The sequence below is a fragment of the Protopterus annectens genome, chromosome 5.part0, assembly GCF_019279795.1.
Source record: "Protopterus annectens isolate FY-2018-M chromosome 5.part0, PAN1.0, whole genome shotgun sequence".
Classification (NCBI taxonomy): domain Eukaryota; kingdom Metazoa; phylum Chordata; order Ceratodontiformes; family Protopteridae; genus Protopterus; species Protopterus annectens.
The window spans coordinates 999,467,972-999,484,283 of NC_056735.1; the positions used below are offsets into that span (position 1 = coordinate 999,467,972).

Genomic DNA, 16,312 nt, shown 5'->3' on the forward strand with positions numbered 1-16,312 from the left:
TTGCAAAGAAAAGTCAAATCCAGAACTCAGAATTAATGCTTCACAATCCTTGTAATACTTTTTTTTTTCAAAATATGCAGTAACACGTGACCCATAATTGCTTGAAGTTGCATGTGAGTAAGTTGCATTGTTTAACATGTACTTACAAGTTAGAAAATGTTGCCGCAGCAGACACTAAGACATGGCAAATAGCATCTTCATGGATGCTCTGAGGACATATGGAAAATGTCCTTTTGGAAGAGAAGGACCAAAACAAGCAGAGAGAGGTAAAGCATAGTTATTGACATCAAACTGTAGGGGAAGGAGCCACACTTTGATACAGTGTTGAAAAAGATCAGATGACAAGGTGCAACATGCCACAACAAAAGTTAGGCAACAACTGCCCATAGCAGCGGTGATGTGATGACCCTTATACACTCCAGCCTGTAACACTGGATAAGGAGTACATTCTGTATAAGGAAAAACAGAGGTAATACAGAAAAGTCAGGTCTGATATCCAACCTGTCACCCAGAGGGGACAGGATTGACAGGAAGCAGTACAAAGGATTAGTCCAGATAGAATCACTGTGTAGCTGGCAAATCTAGGAGACATTTCCTGTCTGATGCCCCCCCCTGTGGGAGGAATAAAGACGCCTTGTTGAAGTTTCAAGTAGTTTATTCAGTTTAGTAGGTAGATGGATGAGAGTTCTTGTTCTAATACTTTCAATAAGTCATTTATTTAAGGCAGTTACAGACAATGGTGGGAGGATTCAGGGAAGCTGATTGGAGGAAAATCTGAGAGAGGGAAAAATAAGGCACCAATCCCAAAGCTTACAGGTTAGTCCCTTATTTGAATACTCTTGAAAGACCCGTGATGGTTTACCAGTTTAGTAGGATGTGGAACATCATTCTTAGTTAAAAGGTTTTTATTTTCATTTTTAACAAACAAAAAAAATGACAATAGACCATGATCTACCACTATAGAACTATGTTCAAGAAAACACTTCTGCCTGAGTCTCATCAGGGCCATGTAACAGTGTGTTGAGTTTACTGTTTCATCACTGAAAATGCCTGCTTTTACAAGGCTATCACCAAACTTTATTAGCTTATTTTGTATCCCATGTAACATAAGAGGCTGTGTCTGCCTTTGTGGGGCTCACCTTCCTTGAAGCAAATTGTGAAAGTTTTATTACAGAATTTCTACTTGCACAAACTCTAAAGACACAGCATGGTAAGTATGGGCCTTATTCCTTTATGGAAACATCTTTTTAACTGTCACAGGTCACGTTAACCGCATCTTAACATATTCATTCACAGGGTCAGCACCAGAAACAGCCGCATCTTGTGCTTTATGTTGGCAGCAGATTAGCTGTCACCAATGATAACACAACTCTCATACTCTTGACAGAGCCTGAGGACAGTGGCAAATAGCTGCACAGTGTACTGTCAGGGTCCTCTTCACTACAGTATGTAGATAGCTCCAAAGGCTGTGACATAGGCGCACTCACACAACATAATGAGAAAAGAACATAAAAGTGTGTGTGTGTGTGTGTGTGTGTGTGTGTGTGTGTGTTGGGGGACCACATAGCTCAATGCCTGCTGCTTGTGAGAGGTGCCTGAGAAAGACCTGTTTCACAATTGGCTCTAGAGACATAGTTCAGGCCAGGCTCCTGCCACTGAGAGTCTGATAGAGATAGAGTACTGCATGATATACATAGGAAATACATCAGTACATGGGAATAATGGAGGTCAGTGCCATGATGATCCTCACATGCAGTATGGTCACACTCATGCCATCCATGCCTGCCTCCATGTACATGCTAGTAAAGACTTACCACTCTCACTGGAATACAGCTGGATATAGATGACAGACTGCCTGCATCCATGTTGGATGAGAAGGCTGAACACCAGTTGTATCAGAAGAATGTACTGTAGTCATTCATATGGCTTCTCTGAGGAAGTAGATAGCCAGGCCTTATCCGACTTCCATAACATGTGACAGAACATCTCAGTCAAGATCTAGGTCCCACAGCACTGTTAGCTAAATGTCAAAAGGTTTCCTGCATCCAACAGATATGGTCATCAGAGCCACTCATTTTTGGGAAAATCACCCACACTATCCTTAGGGAACATTCTGTATAACAAATTCCAAATGTAAGTGAAATTTTGAGCATCAGTAACACAGATAATACTCACCCAGACATCACTTTGCAGACAGGGCCAATGCAGTGTTTTTACTTGTATCTGAAAAACAGTAGACAACAGCTGCCAAAAAGATAAATGAATAAGTAAAAGTAAAAACATCAAGACAGTCTTATTTCTGCAAGGTAACTGAATTTTTCTGTGAACAGGTAAATGTATCATACTCTATAAGTGAGAGTGGAGCTAAACAATCACAGTATAGCCCTAAACACGTTTTATAATGCCTGCTGTTGTACACTTCAGTCAAGACCTGCTGGTATAATTGGCATTTGTGCCATTGGCACCTCAACTCTATCCATATGAACATGGCTAATACCTTATAAAAAAATTAAAAAAGAAATGTTTGATGTACAGTTTAAGTTGACCAAGCGCCACTCAATGTAGCTATAAGTAACACTCATACATCAAGTATTACATGCATAGCTTCACAGTGCTATCCAGTACATGTCATGGCCCATAGCTATGGAGAGGACTTCACCTGCACTGCCTTGTACCATGCATAAGCCTGCTGACAGGCTTGCCATGTTACTGCTGTTAGCTGGTTACCATCAATGTTATCACTATTGGGAGGAACAGTAGCAGGAGCTGCACTGTCACTGTTGGTGACTGGCTGTGGCATGCACACACCAATTCAGCGCCTGATCATGCTGTGCAGAATGCAGCAGGCAGTAGTTATCCTGCATGCAGTGGCAGGATCATAACAAATTGCCCCCTCCCCCACCAACTCATCCAGATAACAGAAATGGGCTTTCAGCAAGCCAAACACTTGCTCCTTGACTATCCATGTTTGATTCAATTTGGTTTTTAAAGTGCACCTCAGCAGTTCTCTGGGTGTTATCAAGCAGTGTCATTAGTCAAGGTTGTAGCAATTACCATGTTCCACCTGGAAAATAAAAGGGGATGGGACCCTTAACAAGTACAGAAATGACTATGGTTAACCACAGTGTAATAGTTTGCAGTTATCAAACAGGTACCCGTGGGGAATCCTACCATATAATAAGAGATGGTACAGTGAGCATGTGTGACTAATGTAAACATCATGGACACTGCCAAGATGATGAGCCAACAGGTTGGTGATACACCCCAATGCATCTCACAGTACCTGGAAGTGGATGGAATGGTAACCCTTCCCATTCTAGTACTGCCCTCACCATGGTCCAGAAGGGGGCCATAATAGCAAAATGGGTGCAGCCTTTTGCACCAAGCACCTCAGGACAGTGTGCCACTTCACTGGAGGCATGCATGGTATTGGATCTGTTCTTAGATGACATTTGGAAATAGACATACTTATTCACATGTGCAAAAAGCATGTCAGGGAACTGCTGAAGTATCCTTGAGCCAGAAGTATATAAGTTACCCAGGGTGTCCAGAGTTTGTCTCTGGAAGTTCCATGTGGCAAGTGTAGTGAAGGATATGCATACTTTGGTACCCACAGGTGCAGAATGGCCACTCATTCCCCTAACTCCTGTCGATGGGCCATATAAACTCACTAAAGCCTGTATTATATACTTGTCCACTAAACCTGTCCTGATATTTCCTGCTTAGCAAACTTCAGACATATTATCCTTCTCCTTGCCTGGCAGACTACACTTGGTGCACTTGATTTTGGTTCTGCAAAAATGAGGGACCACAGAATGAAAAGCAACTATGCTGGCAATGAAAATGAGCATTTCTTCAGATTGCAAAGAAGAAACTTTGCTTTTTATAACTTTTGTACATACGGAGCAGTTTTGCTTCAAAAAGTGACTATGAATCACACAAAGACAAAAAGACCCATTATTTACATAAGATATTTGCAGATTTTTTATGTATTCCTCAGTTACATCTCATTACTGCCTCATTTGCATATGTCTTTCTCAAACTGTTTTTATTGGCTTCATCTAAGGGCAGCTGCTGTTTCTGAATCATGGTGAAACCGTCCTTGTTCACAGCCTGTGTAATGACTATTAGTACTGCCCTTTGTCTTTGTATACACACGCACACACACACACACACACACACGCACACACGCACACGCACACACGCACACACGCACGCGCATGCACACGCACACGCACACACACACGCACACACACACACACACATTGGGATCTACGTCCTTTAACTGAATCACCAAAAGTTTTAACCTCAAGACATTAATCTAAACAGATCAAAACTGAAATACCTAAAAATAAAAAAGTAAATAAATAAAGCCTGATTTATCCATTTATTTATTTTAAATGTATTTTAGTTATATACTAGGCTAATGAACACCAGGACCTTTATAAGCTTAGTACAATAGAAGTGTGTTCATTAATATCTGGTACCATTGTGGCATTTAACCTAAGTTGCCACTTTAATTCATGTTCTTCTACTTTATTTTCCCAAAAAACACCCTTCTCATCTTTTCTAACCTTTTCAACAATACCAAAAAGGAACCTACTACCTTGACCACAGTATTTACTGTGTTTAAAATGGCATTGTTCTCATCCCGGTAATGTCCCAGTGGTACCAGGTATTAATGAGCACACTTCTATTGTGCCCAGATTTAGGAAAAGGCAATGGTTTTATAACAGTACTTTCATTTTGTATTGTATTATTTTATATTGTGTGTATAACAGTATAATTTGCCTTTAAGACAGAAATGAGTAGGTTAATGATTGGATCGTGTAATGAATTTTTTTAACTATTTAAGAGATATTGTATATTTCTGAATGGTTCTGATGAAGCCCAGTGTTAAAGGACGAACGCGATTAAAATGTGTTTTGATTTTATTCCAACGTGTCTCTTATTGTACTGATTTGGAATGTACTACACAGGACCTTATTGGGAATTGCACCACTACTTTGGCTTTTTTGGATTACTAGTTGTGTGTTTGCCTTTGGTATTGTTTTTCTGAGTGGATAGTGTTCAGTGTATCTTGTGGTGTTTCCCAGGTCGGCATATCACTGTTGCTTTCAGCGGGGACATAGTGTATTTATCCTGGCTATGGATTCCATCTCAAGAGCTTGTTCCCAGCAAGAACAGGATAACAGTGGTTGTAATAATCAGAAGAACAACACCAGTAATGATGGGGAACTTGCACAATTATTAAAGATGTTCTCATAGCAGCTTAGTCAGCTGTAGTCTTCCTTAGACGGACTTTGATTCCCATAAACCTTTGCGGTAAGGTTGCAAGTTTTACCTCATGCAGACGACATTTTAAATAGGAACGAGTCCCAGACGTAATTTTGGAGATGTTAACTTGTTTTCTCAAGAATCCATTCCATGTGTCCAAAGGGTGTGTGAAAATGTTTTGAATTGAACCAAGGGGTCAGTTTCAAAGCTGGCTAAACACTGAAGTGATTTTTAACACTGGACTTGTAAGTACATCAAAAAGTTTTCACGGAAAATTAAATGAACTAGAGACTTTGCTTATAAAAGTACTTAATCTGCAGTGCAACAATGCATATTTAACAGAGTATTAGAAGTTTCTCAATGGATTATTTTTACGGTAGACTGAATTTGAAGACCTGTTGGCCATGTTTGAGAGACACAGCATTGAGCTTATGCAGTTTATAATAAAACTGAATGATAATAAAATTAGGTTCATAGGTTCATACTAGGCTATCTGCCCTAGGGCATTTATAAGCCTAGCCAGAGTGTGTGTGGCTTTCACCACCCCTTAGGATGAGAATACTATACCCATTAATTTGCTGTGCCTCTGTCCAGCAGTGATACAGAGATGATTCCCGGGGTAAACCTACGATCTCCCATCCACTCGTCAAGATTTCTCTTGAACAGAGTCAGTGAGGGGCTCTGCCTCACATGGACTGGGATTCTGTTCCATAGTGTAGGGAGTCTCTGGGTGATGAATCTGTCCCTCCAGCACATCCTATTTATATCCGTGTTGAGGTTTAAGTCTCTTGCTCTCGTGGCTCTGGTGGATTTGGATTTTTTGAGGTGGAGCATGTCCATTAATTCCGGGTTGGACATGGCCTTGTATGTCAGGCACAGATCACCTCTGAGCAGACTGTATGCAACTGAATAGAGCTGGAGTTTCTTCAGTCGGGCATCGTATGACATATGTTTGAGCCCCTTTATCCTTTTGGTGAGGAACTTTTGGGGTCTTTCCAACTGCTGCAGGTGTCGGGTAAGGTACATTCCGAATGGGGCGTTGTACTCAATCATTGGTCTGATAAGTGAAGAGTACAGGGGTACAATGACCTCTCCTGATCTGGATGTGAATCCCTTCATGATCAGGTGGGCAATGTAGAAGGTCTTCCTAACCACTTTGGCAATGTGAGTGTCAAAAGAGAGGTTACTGTCAACTTGGGTCCCCAGGTCCCTGATAACTTCTTCCGTGTTTAATGGATTACCACCTATGTGGTAATTAGGGGTTACCTTGTTTTTCCCAAAGGGTATGACTATACATTTTTTGGCATTTAGCTTAAGGCCATGGCTCTTGCACCAGTTATCCATTTCTATGAGACCTTTCTGGAGGATGTCTGTGTCTGATGGAGTGTCAATTATGGTGCCCAGTTTGCAGTCATCTGCAAATTTTGTCAACCACAATCTCCCTATGTTTGCCTGCACTTAAGAAAAATAAATGCCGAACAAGAGGGGGCCCAGGACTGAGCCCTGTGGGACACCGCTCGTGACCGGCTTAGAGTCTGACATGGCACCAGCAACTCTAACCCTGTGTGTTCTGTCCTTGAGCCAGTTTGCAACCCATCTTGTGACATATGGGTTTACATCTAAGCTGGTGAGCTTTTCTATGATGCCCGAGTGGGGTATTGTGTCAAACGCTTTTGCTAGGTCAAGGTAGGCTGTGTGAACTGCCTTACCCTCATCAATGGCCTTAGTGACTGTTTCAAAAGTCGACCAAGTTCAAGAGGCAGGATCTGCCCTTGACAAAGCCAAATTGGGTAGGATCCAGTGTCTGTAGGTCCCCAATGTCTTTATTTATGAGTTCCATTATGATCCTCTCCATAGCTTTGCAGACAAGGCTCATCAAGCTTATGGGGCGGTAATTTCCAGGGTCCGTAGAAGCACCGCCTTTGTGGAGTGGGACCACAGTTGCCGTACGCCATTCTTTGGGCACGATCCTGTAGTAAGGCTAAGATTAAACAGCAACCTTATGTGTGGGTTTAGTTCCTCATTGAGTTCGTGTAGCACACATCCGGGGACACCGTCCGGTCCCATTGATGCTGTGCTTTTTGCTTTAGAGAGAGCAGCTCTCACCTGGGCATCTGAGATGTTTGGGAGGCTAGACTCTGGTGGGATAGATATTTCTCCTTTTGGGGGGGAGGGAGAAATTTGCACTGAACCTGTCTGCCAGTATGTTGGCAATGTCTGTGGGTTCAGTGATTTTTTATCATTTTGGACTAATTCTGAGCATATCTGGGAGTTTCCACCCAGGTTTCTAACATAGCTAAAGAAGGCTTTATGATTGTCTTTTGTGTCATTAGCGATTTTTCTCTCAAAGTTGGCCTTGGATGATTTTATGAGTGATCGTAGTTTTTGCTAGTATTGATCAGAGATGCCTTCCCATTTAAGGATTTTGCTCTGTCATGTAGTAGCTTTCTCCTCTTGTTGTAGAGTTTGTTTATGGCTGGAGTCCACCAGACCGGGCACCTGCCTTTGGTGGAAAGGGTCTTGATTTTATTAGGGATTGCTTGAGCCATACATTCCTGGAGGTGCTCGTAGAAGGCATTTGTAAGGGTTTCAGCAGCGTGGGTTGTGGTTTCCACTGGCTCTGGGGCCTTGAAGGATACCACTCCAGTCTTAAGAAGTGTGAAGTTTGCTTTTGAGAAGTTCTTCACTGTGGTCTTTTTTGCTGGGGGTGGGGGCGGGATGTGGATCTCCAGTGAGATTAATTTATGGTCTGATCTCACCAATGAGGGATATACTTCCGGTGTGGAGCATTTTGTCCCCATGTTTGTGACGATCAGGTCTAGTATATTTTCTCCTCTTGTGGGAATGGTGACTAGTTGTTCCATAGCATTTGAGTTTATGAACTCAAGAAACCTTTGGGCTAGGGTGTTGGGGCTTGAGTAATGTTCCCAGTCTATGTTTGGGTAGTTGAAGTCACCCAATATGATGGTGTTTGGAGAGACATTTATGCTCTCCAGTGTCTTCAGGAAGGCTGTGTGGGTTTCCTGAGTTTGAGAAGGTGGTCTGTAGCATGTTACAAACTGTAGGGCAGTTTTACCTATGGTTAATTGCACCTGGATGGTCTCCGATGCTTCGTGCGTTGCCACTAACCTGGAGGTGTGGGTATCCTTTATGAATATGGATACTCCCTCCTTTTGTGGTTCGGTCCGGATTTTGGGGCCGGAACGCATGATATGAGGTATAACCTGATAGTGCTGGGGTGCTCTCAGGAGCCTTGAACCAGGTTTCAGTCACAGCACAAACATCAATGTTCTCCATACTGAGGAGGGCTTCGAGGGCGTGCATCTTGAGGTTTAGACTTCTGGCATTGAGCAGTATTACCCTTAGTTTTTCTCCATTTTTGTTTTCTAGGCGGTAGGTTTATCATTTGAGCCTTGCCTAAAAAGGCACTATGGGGTGGCAAGAGCCTTTGCCAATATCCGGAAGCCCAGGGTGACAGGTGCAAGCCGCCCTTGCAGCAGCGTGGCTTGTCAAGCATGTCATCCCAGGCAGACAGACATTGGATCCCCTTAGAATGACACCAGTAATTAAGCCAATTATTAAAGCTGATCATTTTGTCTCTGTATTGTGGCATCATTCTTGGTGAGGGTAGGATACTGCTCAGGGTCAGGGTCATACCGGCCTGGGCTACATAATCTGAGAGTTCCTCTATGTCTCTTTTCATGTAGTCCAGGGAGGTATGTCTCAGGTCGTTCACATCGGCATGGACAATGACTGAGTCATACTTGTACTTGCTGTGGAGTGACCTGAGTGCTTGTGTTATGTGGCGGATTCTAGCGCCTGACAGGCAGCTAACTGTGATCTTTTCCTTTTTCAGTCTGGTGAGAGGGACGTCAGTGTGTCTGACTATGGAGTCACCTATAACAAGTGTGTCTGGCATTGTGTTTGGCCTTAAGGGCTGTGACTGTTTAGCACACTGACTTTGAGAACTATGTGTTGCATGTCTTATGTCTTGAGGTGGCAGTTGCTTGGGTGTCTACTTTGGAGGCCTCTGTAGTTTTGGTAGATTTTTGATCAGTGCCTCCGAGTATGTCTTTGTGTGTTTGTGTTTGTTTTGCAGTTGTGATAGTTCTATGTGAAACTGGGTTTGTGGTGTGCGTGGTTTCCTTCTCCTCCTGTCTGGTCTTGCCAGTCCTGAGTTGAGAGAGCTCAGCCTCCAGTTTGGCTATATAGTTGCATCTCTCACATGTATTTGTGTTTTGTGGGAGAAGGAGTGGGTTGTCTGTGTACATGAGGCAATTGTAACATTGCCTCAAGATGCCCAGATTCACCAGCTGAACAGGAGAGGACGCTAGCAACTGACCCTTCGACACGCTAGAAAAAGTGAAAAAGTTTGCTGTGTAACTGAGTCAGAAGGGACCTATAGGGAAATGGGTATTCAAGGGGATTCTAGGCTAATGTAGTACTTTGTTTAGTATACAAGTACTTTACCTATATAAAAATGCTTTAGGAGCAAGTGCTGAGCTATTGAGATAGAGAATAGACTGTTTAGATTGCAAGTAGAGAAGTTCTAAGGGAAAAATTGAAGAGCAGACTTTACCGAGCCAGAAATAGTTTACCCTTGTTTAACCGGTGCTGCCCGATGGTGCTCTATGGGCAACTCCGCGCTAAATCACGCAAAAGCGCGCTAAAGTGGGCTTTATAGCAGGGGGTTGAAAAGACCTAGGAATTGACCCAAAATGGCCAATAGACTACAAGTTTCTGGCTGGAACCACTGCTCTAGGGACAAATAGGCTGCTCAGTGCTCCCCACTCCCACTGGTGAACAAAGAAGCTTCTCTTTATCCAAATAAGGATATGGTATAGCACAGGAATCAAGCCAAAGCCCAGAGATCAGCAAACTCTGAAGACTGGACTATTCTAGTTCAGTAAGGCGGGAAAACAAGATTTTTTTTTTTGTTTTTTTCTTTTTTGCAGAAAACAGAAGAAAAACAGACAGTAAATGCTATAAATGCTTTTAAACGGCTAGCGCACTTGAGTGTGTTAGCCTATAAGTAAAATTAAGCAACAATTAATGAACTTTTGGACAAGGCTAATGAATTAAGTGATATTTTTGTGGATGCTTTGTTTGAAACCATGTTGAAAGATACAAAAGTATTTTTGATAAGGTGGAACACCAGGCAAAAATTAATATCAATAGAAAACACAAGAAAATGGACAGGGATGAAATGGAATACAACAAAAATCTAGCATATTCCTTGCCAAAAGTTTATTTTACATCTAGTGATTCGAATGTAGTTAATTATGAGAGGCATAGTGTTGTGGGAGCAACAGGTGGCCATAACGCATGGACCGAGGGTGGGGATAAAACAAACTTAGGTAGGACAAGCAAACATGGACTAGTTAATCAAGTAGATGATGAAGTGCTGGAGGAGGAACACGCAGAAGTAAGGACATCAGAAAGGATCTCAAACAAACATAAAAAAAAAATTAGTTCCGCCTTATACTCCAAGGAATGTGAAAAACAGGGGGGGGGCAGATATTTTTGGAAAAAGAACAACAGGAGCAAATCAGTAAGGGAGTTAGAATAGAAAGGTCGATTCATTTCAGCCTTTGCTAGGAAGATGGTGAGTTTTGAAGGATTTAACATTTAATTATACTGATAATAATCTTACTAAAACACACTTCACACTTTTTAGAAAGGGATTACAATTTGTCCCATCCAAGAGGAATGATTTGGCTGATATATTGATTGAATTCAAATTATTTACTAGGAAACTAAATCTTCAGATATTTAAAGATTGTTACTATTATTTTGGGTTACCAAACATAAAACAAAAACACAATTTAAAGAATGACTTTGTTTAGCCCACCCTTGCATACTATGGTAGATAATTATGAATGTATTCAGGATACCTACCATGTTTTCTTGAACCTAAAGAAAAGTTTTACAATTCGAGTAAGGAAGAGCTGGCTCTTTAAATGAGTTGAAAAGTAGTGACTCTCTATGTGTAATGAATCCGGACAAAGAGGGTAGAATGATGATGGTGAGTAAAGTTGATTATAACTGTGACATGTTAGCAACTGATATGGAAAATATGAAATTGTGTCTAAAATCACATTGCTATTGCATGTAAGAAGGTACAGCTATTTCTGGAGGATTCCCTTTACCAAGGGGTGATCAATGAGGATGTTTTAACTTTTTGGTTAACGATCACCCAACCATCGCCTCTGTATTTGGGATACCTAAGGTGCATAAAAATGTTAATAAACCACCATATAGGTTAATAGTAGCTGCTCAGAATAGTATGACCTACTCATTAGCTGCATTTGTTGATAGGTTGATCCAAAATTCTGTAAGGCCTATTGAGTACCTATTGAGGGACTCTTCTATGTTTATGGAAAGAAGGTATCCTGAGTGGCTGCTATTTGAGACTGGTGAAGAAATTTTGCGAGGGTGGGGTACAAGGTATAACCCCTTTTTTAAATTTCTCCCAAGTCTTTTGGGTTTCTAATACCATGACGGGAATGTACTCCATTCCTAAGTCAAAGTATGATTAAAGTTCATGAAATTAGTATTGTTTCACTCTTTGATGTCAGCCACTACTGCTCTTTGCAGCACCCACAATGTGCCCAGTAATGACTCCTTCTGCAATTCGTACAGAGTTACATGTATTGGTAACATTATCTAAATGTGATTGTAGACTTTTCTTTTTAAGACCTGTTGCTCCTATTACTATTGGAACTGTTTGAATGTCTTTCTTTCATTGCTGTCATTTCTGTCTGCAGATCCTGATATTTTGACTTTTTGCCTCTGTACACAAGACACTATAGTTACTGGGTGTGGCGATTTCAATGATCAATGCTACTTTTGTCTTCTTTTTTTGGACCACTATATCCAGTTTTCTAGCATCTGTCTTTTGAACTGTTGGTAATGGATGATCCCATGTGATGTAGACTTCATTTTCTTTGATGCTTTGTGGCTTATGTTTCCAGTGTTTTTCAGCCACTTCAATATCATAATATTTGCACAGTCCCCAGTGCAACAGTCTTGCCACATTATTAAGCCTTTCAGTATACAGTCCTCCTGCCATTAGTATATCACAAACAGCAATGAGGTGTGCAACTGTTTCCAATTCGGTTTTACAAAACCTACATTTGTGCGTTTCTTCGATATGTTCAATGGACTTTGTAAGCCAACTTGTATGCAGCCCATTATCTTGGGCCACTAATATTAACTTATCTCTTGGTATGAATTTGCCTCTCCTTAACCATTCCTGCATTTGTTCTTGATCAACATGAGGTTCTTCCAGAAGTTTTCTATACTTGCAACTATATTTATGCATTTTCCACATTTCTTGCCTTCTCATCTGATCCTTCATCTTACATTCTTTCTTTGTTTTTTTGGCACATTCAGTTGCTGCCTGATTTTTTATCTACTTCTGGTTTAATTTCCATTCCTGCTTGACACCTATATGCTTCTGTTAAATTAAACAGAGAAGTCATTTTGGATTTATTCTTCTCATGTTTCAAAATGTTCACTACATTTGGGTCTTGTGAGATCAGCAGATATGTGTGGAGTCCCACGATTGCAGATCTATACATGTAATCAGTTTCAAGGAGACCGATCACTCCTTCGGAATGTGGAATATAGAATCTTGATATGCACTGATATTTATAAATCATTTGGTGAGCATGAAGCATCCTTCTTGTTTTTCTATCTAATTGATCCAAGATGCTTTGGGGCCAGCCAGTAACACCAAAACTGTAAGTTAGGACAGGAAGATCAAATTGGTTTATAACTTGGATTTTGTTCCTAGATGTCAGTGCTGTTTTTTCAAAATTAATTTAAGTCTTCTGAAGTATTCCTTACTAAGTTAGTCACACAGCATGAACAGAATTCCTGTACTCCACAGTACTACATGATTCCTTTATTATAATCATAGACACCCATTTATCCTTTTTGTCTTTGTTTTTACTCCTGGTTTCAATCCTTTAATCGGTTGTGCTTTTAGACTCGTATGTGTGTAGTTGCATAGGTATAGTAGCGTTCTTTGTCTGAATGGAGGGATGTAGCAGTGCCAGATAACATTAGGTTGAGTTTCATTTTATCAGTTTCTTGTATAGCACTATTGGAATTTGTTTCTCTGAGTATTTGGTCCTGTTTTTGTTTGCTGGCATTTTGAATGTGCTATATTTTATCTGTATTCTGTTGTTGTATCTTTCGGCTTTTCCCGGTTAGGGGTTGCCACAGCGGAACTCCGGTCCACTAATGATTGGCAGTGGATTTTTACATACCGACTTGCCAGGCCTGACGCACAACCTTCAACGAAGGTACGCCCATTCACGCATGTCTCCACACAGAAGACGCTTTAGCTTAGAATCGAACAGGACGTCTTACTGTGAGGCGACAACGCTACCGCAGCACCATCACCGCAGCTATTTTTTTTTTATTATTATTCTGTAATACTGATATATTTTGTTTGACTTAAAAGTATTTTTTTTGTATGCATTTGTATGCATTTTTTTTCTTTTTTTTTTTTTGGAGGGCGGGTTCATTTGAAGACTTTTATTGTAATTTTTCCATTATAGTTTGTGGGGAAGTAGACTGGGTGTTTATTTCCTTTTGTTAGAATGACATAAATCATTAAACATTCCAACATATGGTTGGAAAACAAGAGGAGTATGTAACATTTTGAGCCAGTTAAACACTGGGAAGACCAGTGGTCTAGGTAGGCTGACTGAGAAGTGAAAGGGATTAGACCTGCCGTCTCACCAATTTTATTTATTTCAGAGGCGTCTCCAAGAATGTATTGTTGTACGAGATTGGAAGGAGTGAGTTATCATTTCTTTGTACAAATGAAAGGGCCAGACATATACTGTGAACTCCTGCAGTCTTATTAGTCTGCTATGTTATTGTACAAAATATTGAAGGAGTTTGTTAATGACAGAATATTTATGAGGTTATCAACTGTGTGGAATCTAGACATCTCCCACTATGCATTTGGAGAGGGACTTTCTTGTACTATGAATTTATTCCACTTGGGTCTCTGTTTTAAGACAGCTGATCAAGGACTTCAAGGCAATGTTATTTTAACTGACTTACATAAGCCTTTGATCAGGTACACAGTGAAGTGTTAACCAAACAGTTGCTGAATATAAGACTGATTCCTGATTTATCTGATTGGGTAAATGAATGCCTGAAACTGGTGTGGAGCAGATTTGGTCCAATGCAGGAAATTAAAGTTGGCCTACCACAGAAATCACGCCTTGCACCATTTCTTTTTTCTTGCACAACAGCGATATAATTTTACCTAAGTCCGTAATGATCTGTAAACATGCAGTTGATTTTAAAATTGCTAAAATCATAACACGAGAGAACAAACTGTTTTAAAAAAAGCTTTGGACGGTGGAATGGTAATAAACATCTTGAAATCAGCTCAAATGACGTTGGGCCATCAAAAATATTACTGAGTTTTCACTAACAAATGTTAGGCTTAACAATGTGTGTATATAGATGTGTGTGTGTGTGTGCGTGTGTGTGTGCGTGTGTGTGTGTGTGTGTGTGTGTGTGTGTGTGTGTGTGTGTGTGTGTGTGTGTATATACATACATACATATATATATATATATATATATATATATATATATATATATATATATATATATATACACAGTAGCAGTTCAGGAGTAATAGTTGATAGTAAACTGTCTTTTACATCAAATATTGAACACTTTTGTGCAAAGTCTTAACAGATTTGAGTCTATGTGGGCATTTAAAAAACATCTATCCTGTTATGGTTCCACTGTTAACCTGTGATATTAAACCAGCACTTGAGTGCACAAGATCTCTGGTCAACATATAAGGTTATTTTGAAGGCTCAGATAATGAGTGCACAGAGGATGGATTGTAAATATTATGGTTGATATAACCTGATGATAAATCTCAGCTAAGAAAAGTAAATCTATACTTTCATATCTGAGAGTGAAAGGTGATCTATTTTAGTGTTACATCCCTTCATAGAGAATTTTGTTTATAGAAAAGTCTGGTAGTCTGGGACTAAACACAAGCTTTGCTGGACTTAATCTCTGTGGCTCTACATGGAATTTGGTTAGGGGTTATACTCTTTACAGATAAAAAAAACTAAACTGATTTTCAAAAGGAACTATTACTCTTTGACATGGTTTGCCAGTCCGAAAGCTGCCAATTAAGCTGAAATTTTAAAATACTGATTTGAAGTTTTTTGTGATAGAAAATATATGGTTTGGTAGTACAAGTTTTTTTTTAATGTATTGGACTTGTAAAGCAAATTTTCTACCTCATGTCTGGAAATTTCAGCATGTTTTCTGGAAATGTTTAAGCCTTTTTTGTGTATTGAAACCATGCTACATTTTAAAGGACTTGTTTAACAAGCATAGCTGCTTCATATTTTTCCCAGATGTATTAATAAGATCACTCAGTTCTTCAACTTGCAACTTTAGGACAGAGTGATTCTGTTATTCTTTTCATTTATCTAACAATCAATTTTACATATAGTATCCAAAGAATTTTTTCCCTAGATGTTCCCCTGTATAGACACAGCATACATTTCAGATCTTATTTTAACACTATTTTATAATGACACATTTTGGATTGTTGCATGCTGACATTTTAAATGTATTCAAACACAGGATACAGCACCTATAATATCTTCATCTTACTTAAACTAGCTGTTGTGTGCTCTTGAATTCTTTGCTTGAAATTATTTTTTTGTATCTCAGTACTGTTATGTATGAGAAGAAGAAAGTACTTATGAGGTGAATTTTTCTTAAATCTTGTGTTTTCATAGCAATCCACAGAGCACAGCCCTGGTTTCATGGTCGTATCTCTCGGGAAGAAGCACATCGCTTGATTATTCAGCAAGGCCTCGTGGACGGGTAAGGTCAAGTCAGGTTATTTGCTACTTTTTTTTTTTTTTTTTACACAAAACATATAAGTGCCTGTGTTTGCTGTGTCTGACATTGCTGCTTTCTAATTGATTGTGAGAGATTAAACTAGACAGAAATAGATGAACACTCG

General features: G+C 40.1%; 1 protein-coding gene across 2 annotated transcripts in view; it reads left to right on the forward strand.

The window, feature by feature from the left end:
* GRB7 (growth factor receptor bound protein 7) overlaps positions 1-16,312 on the forward strand; it is a 2,830,640-nt gene that overhangs the window by 2,643,804 nt on the left and 170,524 nt on the right. For both annotated transcript variants that reach the window (XM_044072739.1, XM_044072740.1), the window contains one exon: positions 16,083-16,170. In XM_044072739.1, coding sequence (XP_043928674.1) covers positions 16,083-16,170 — 88 coding nt within the window. The remainder of the gene's footprint in view (positions 1-16,082; positions 16,171-16,312) is intronic.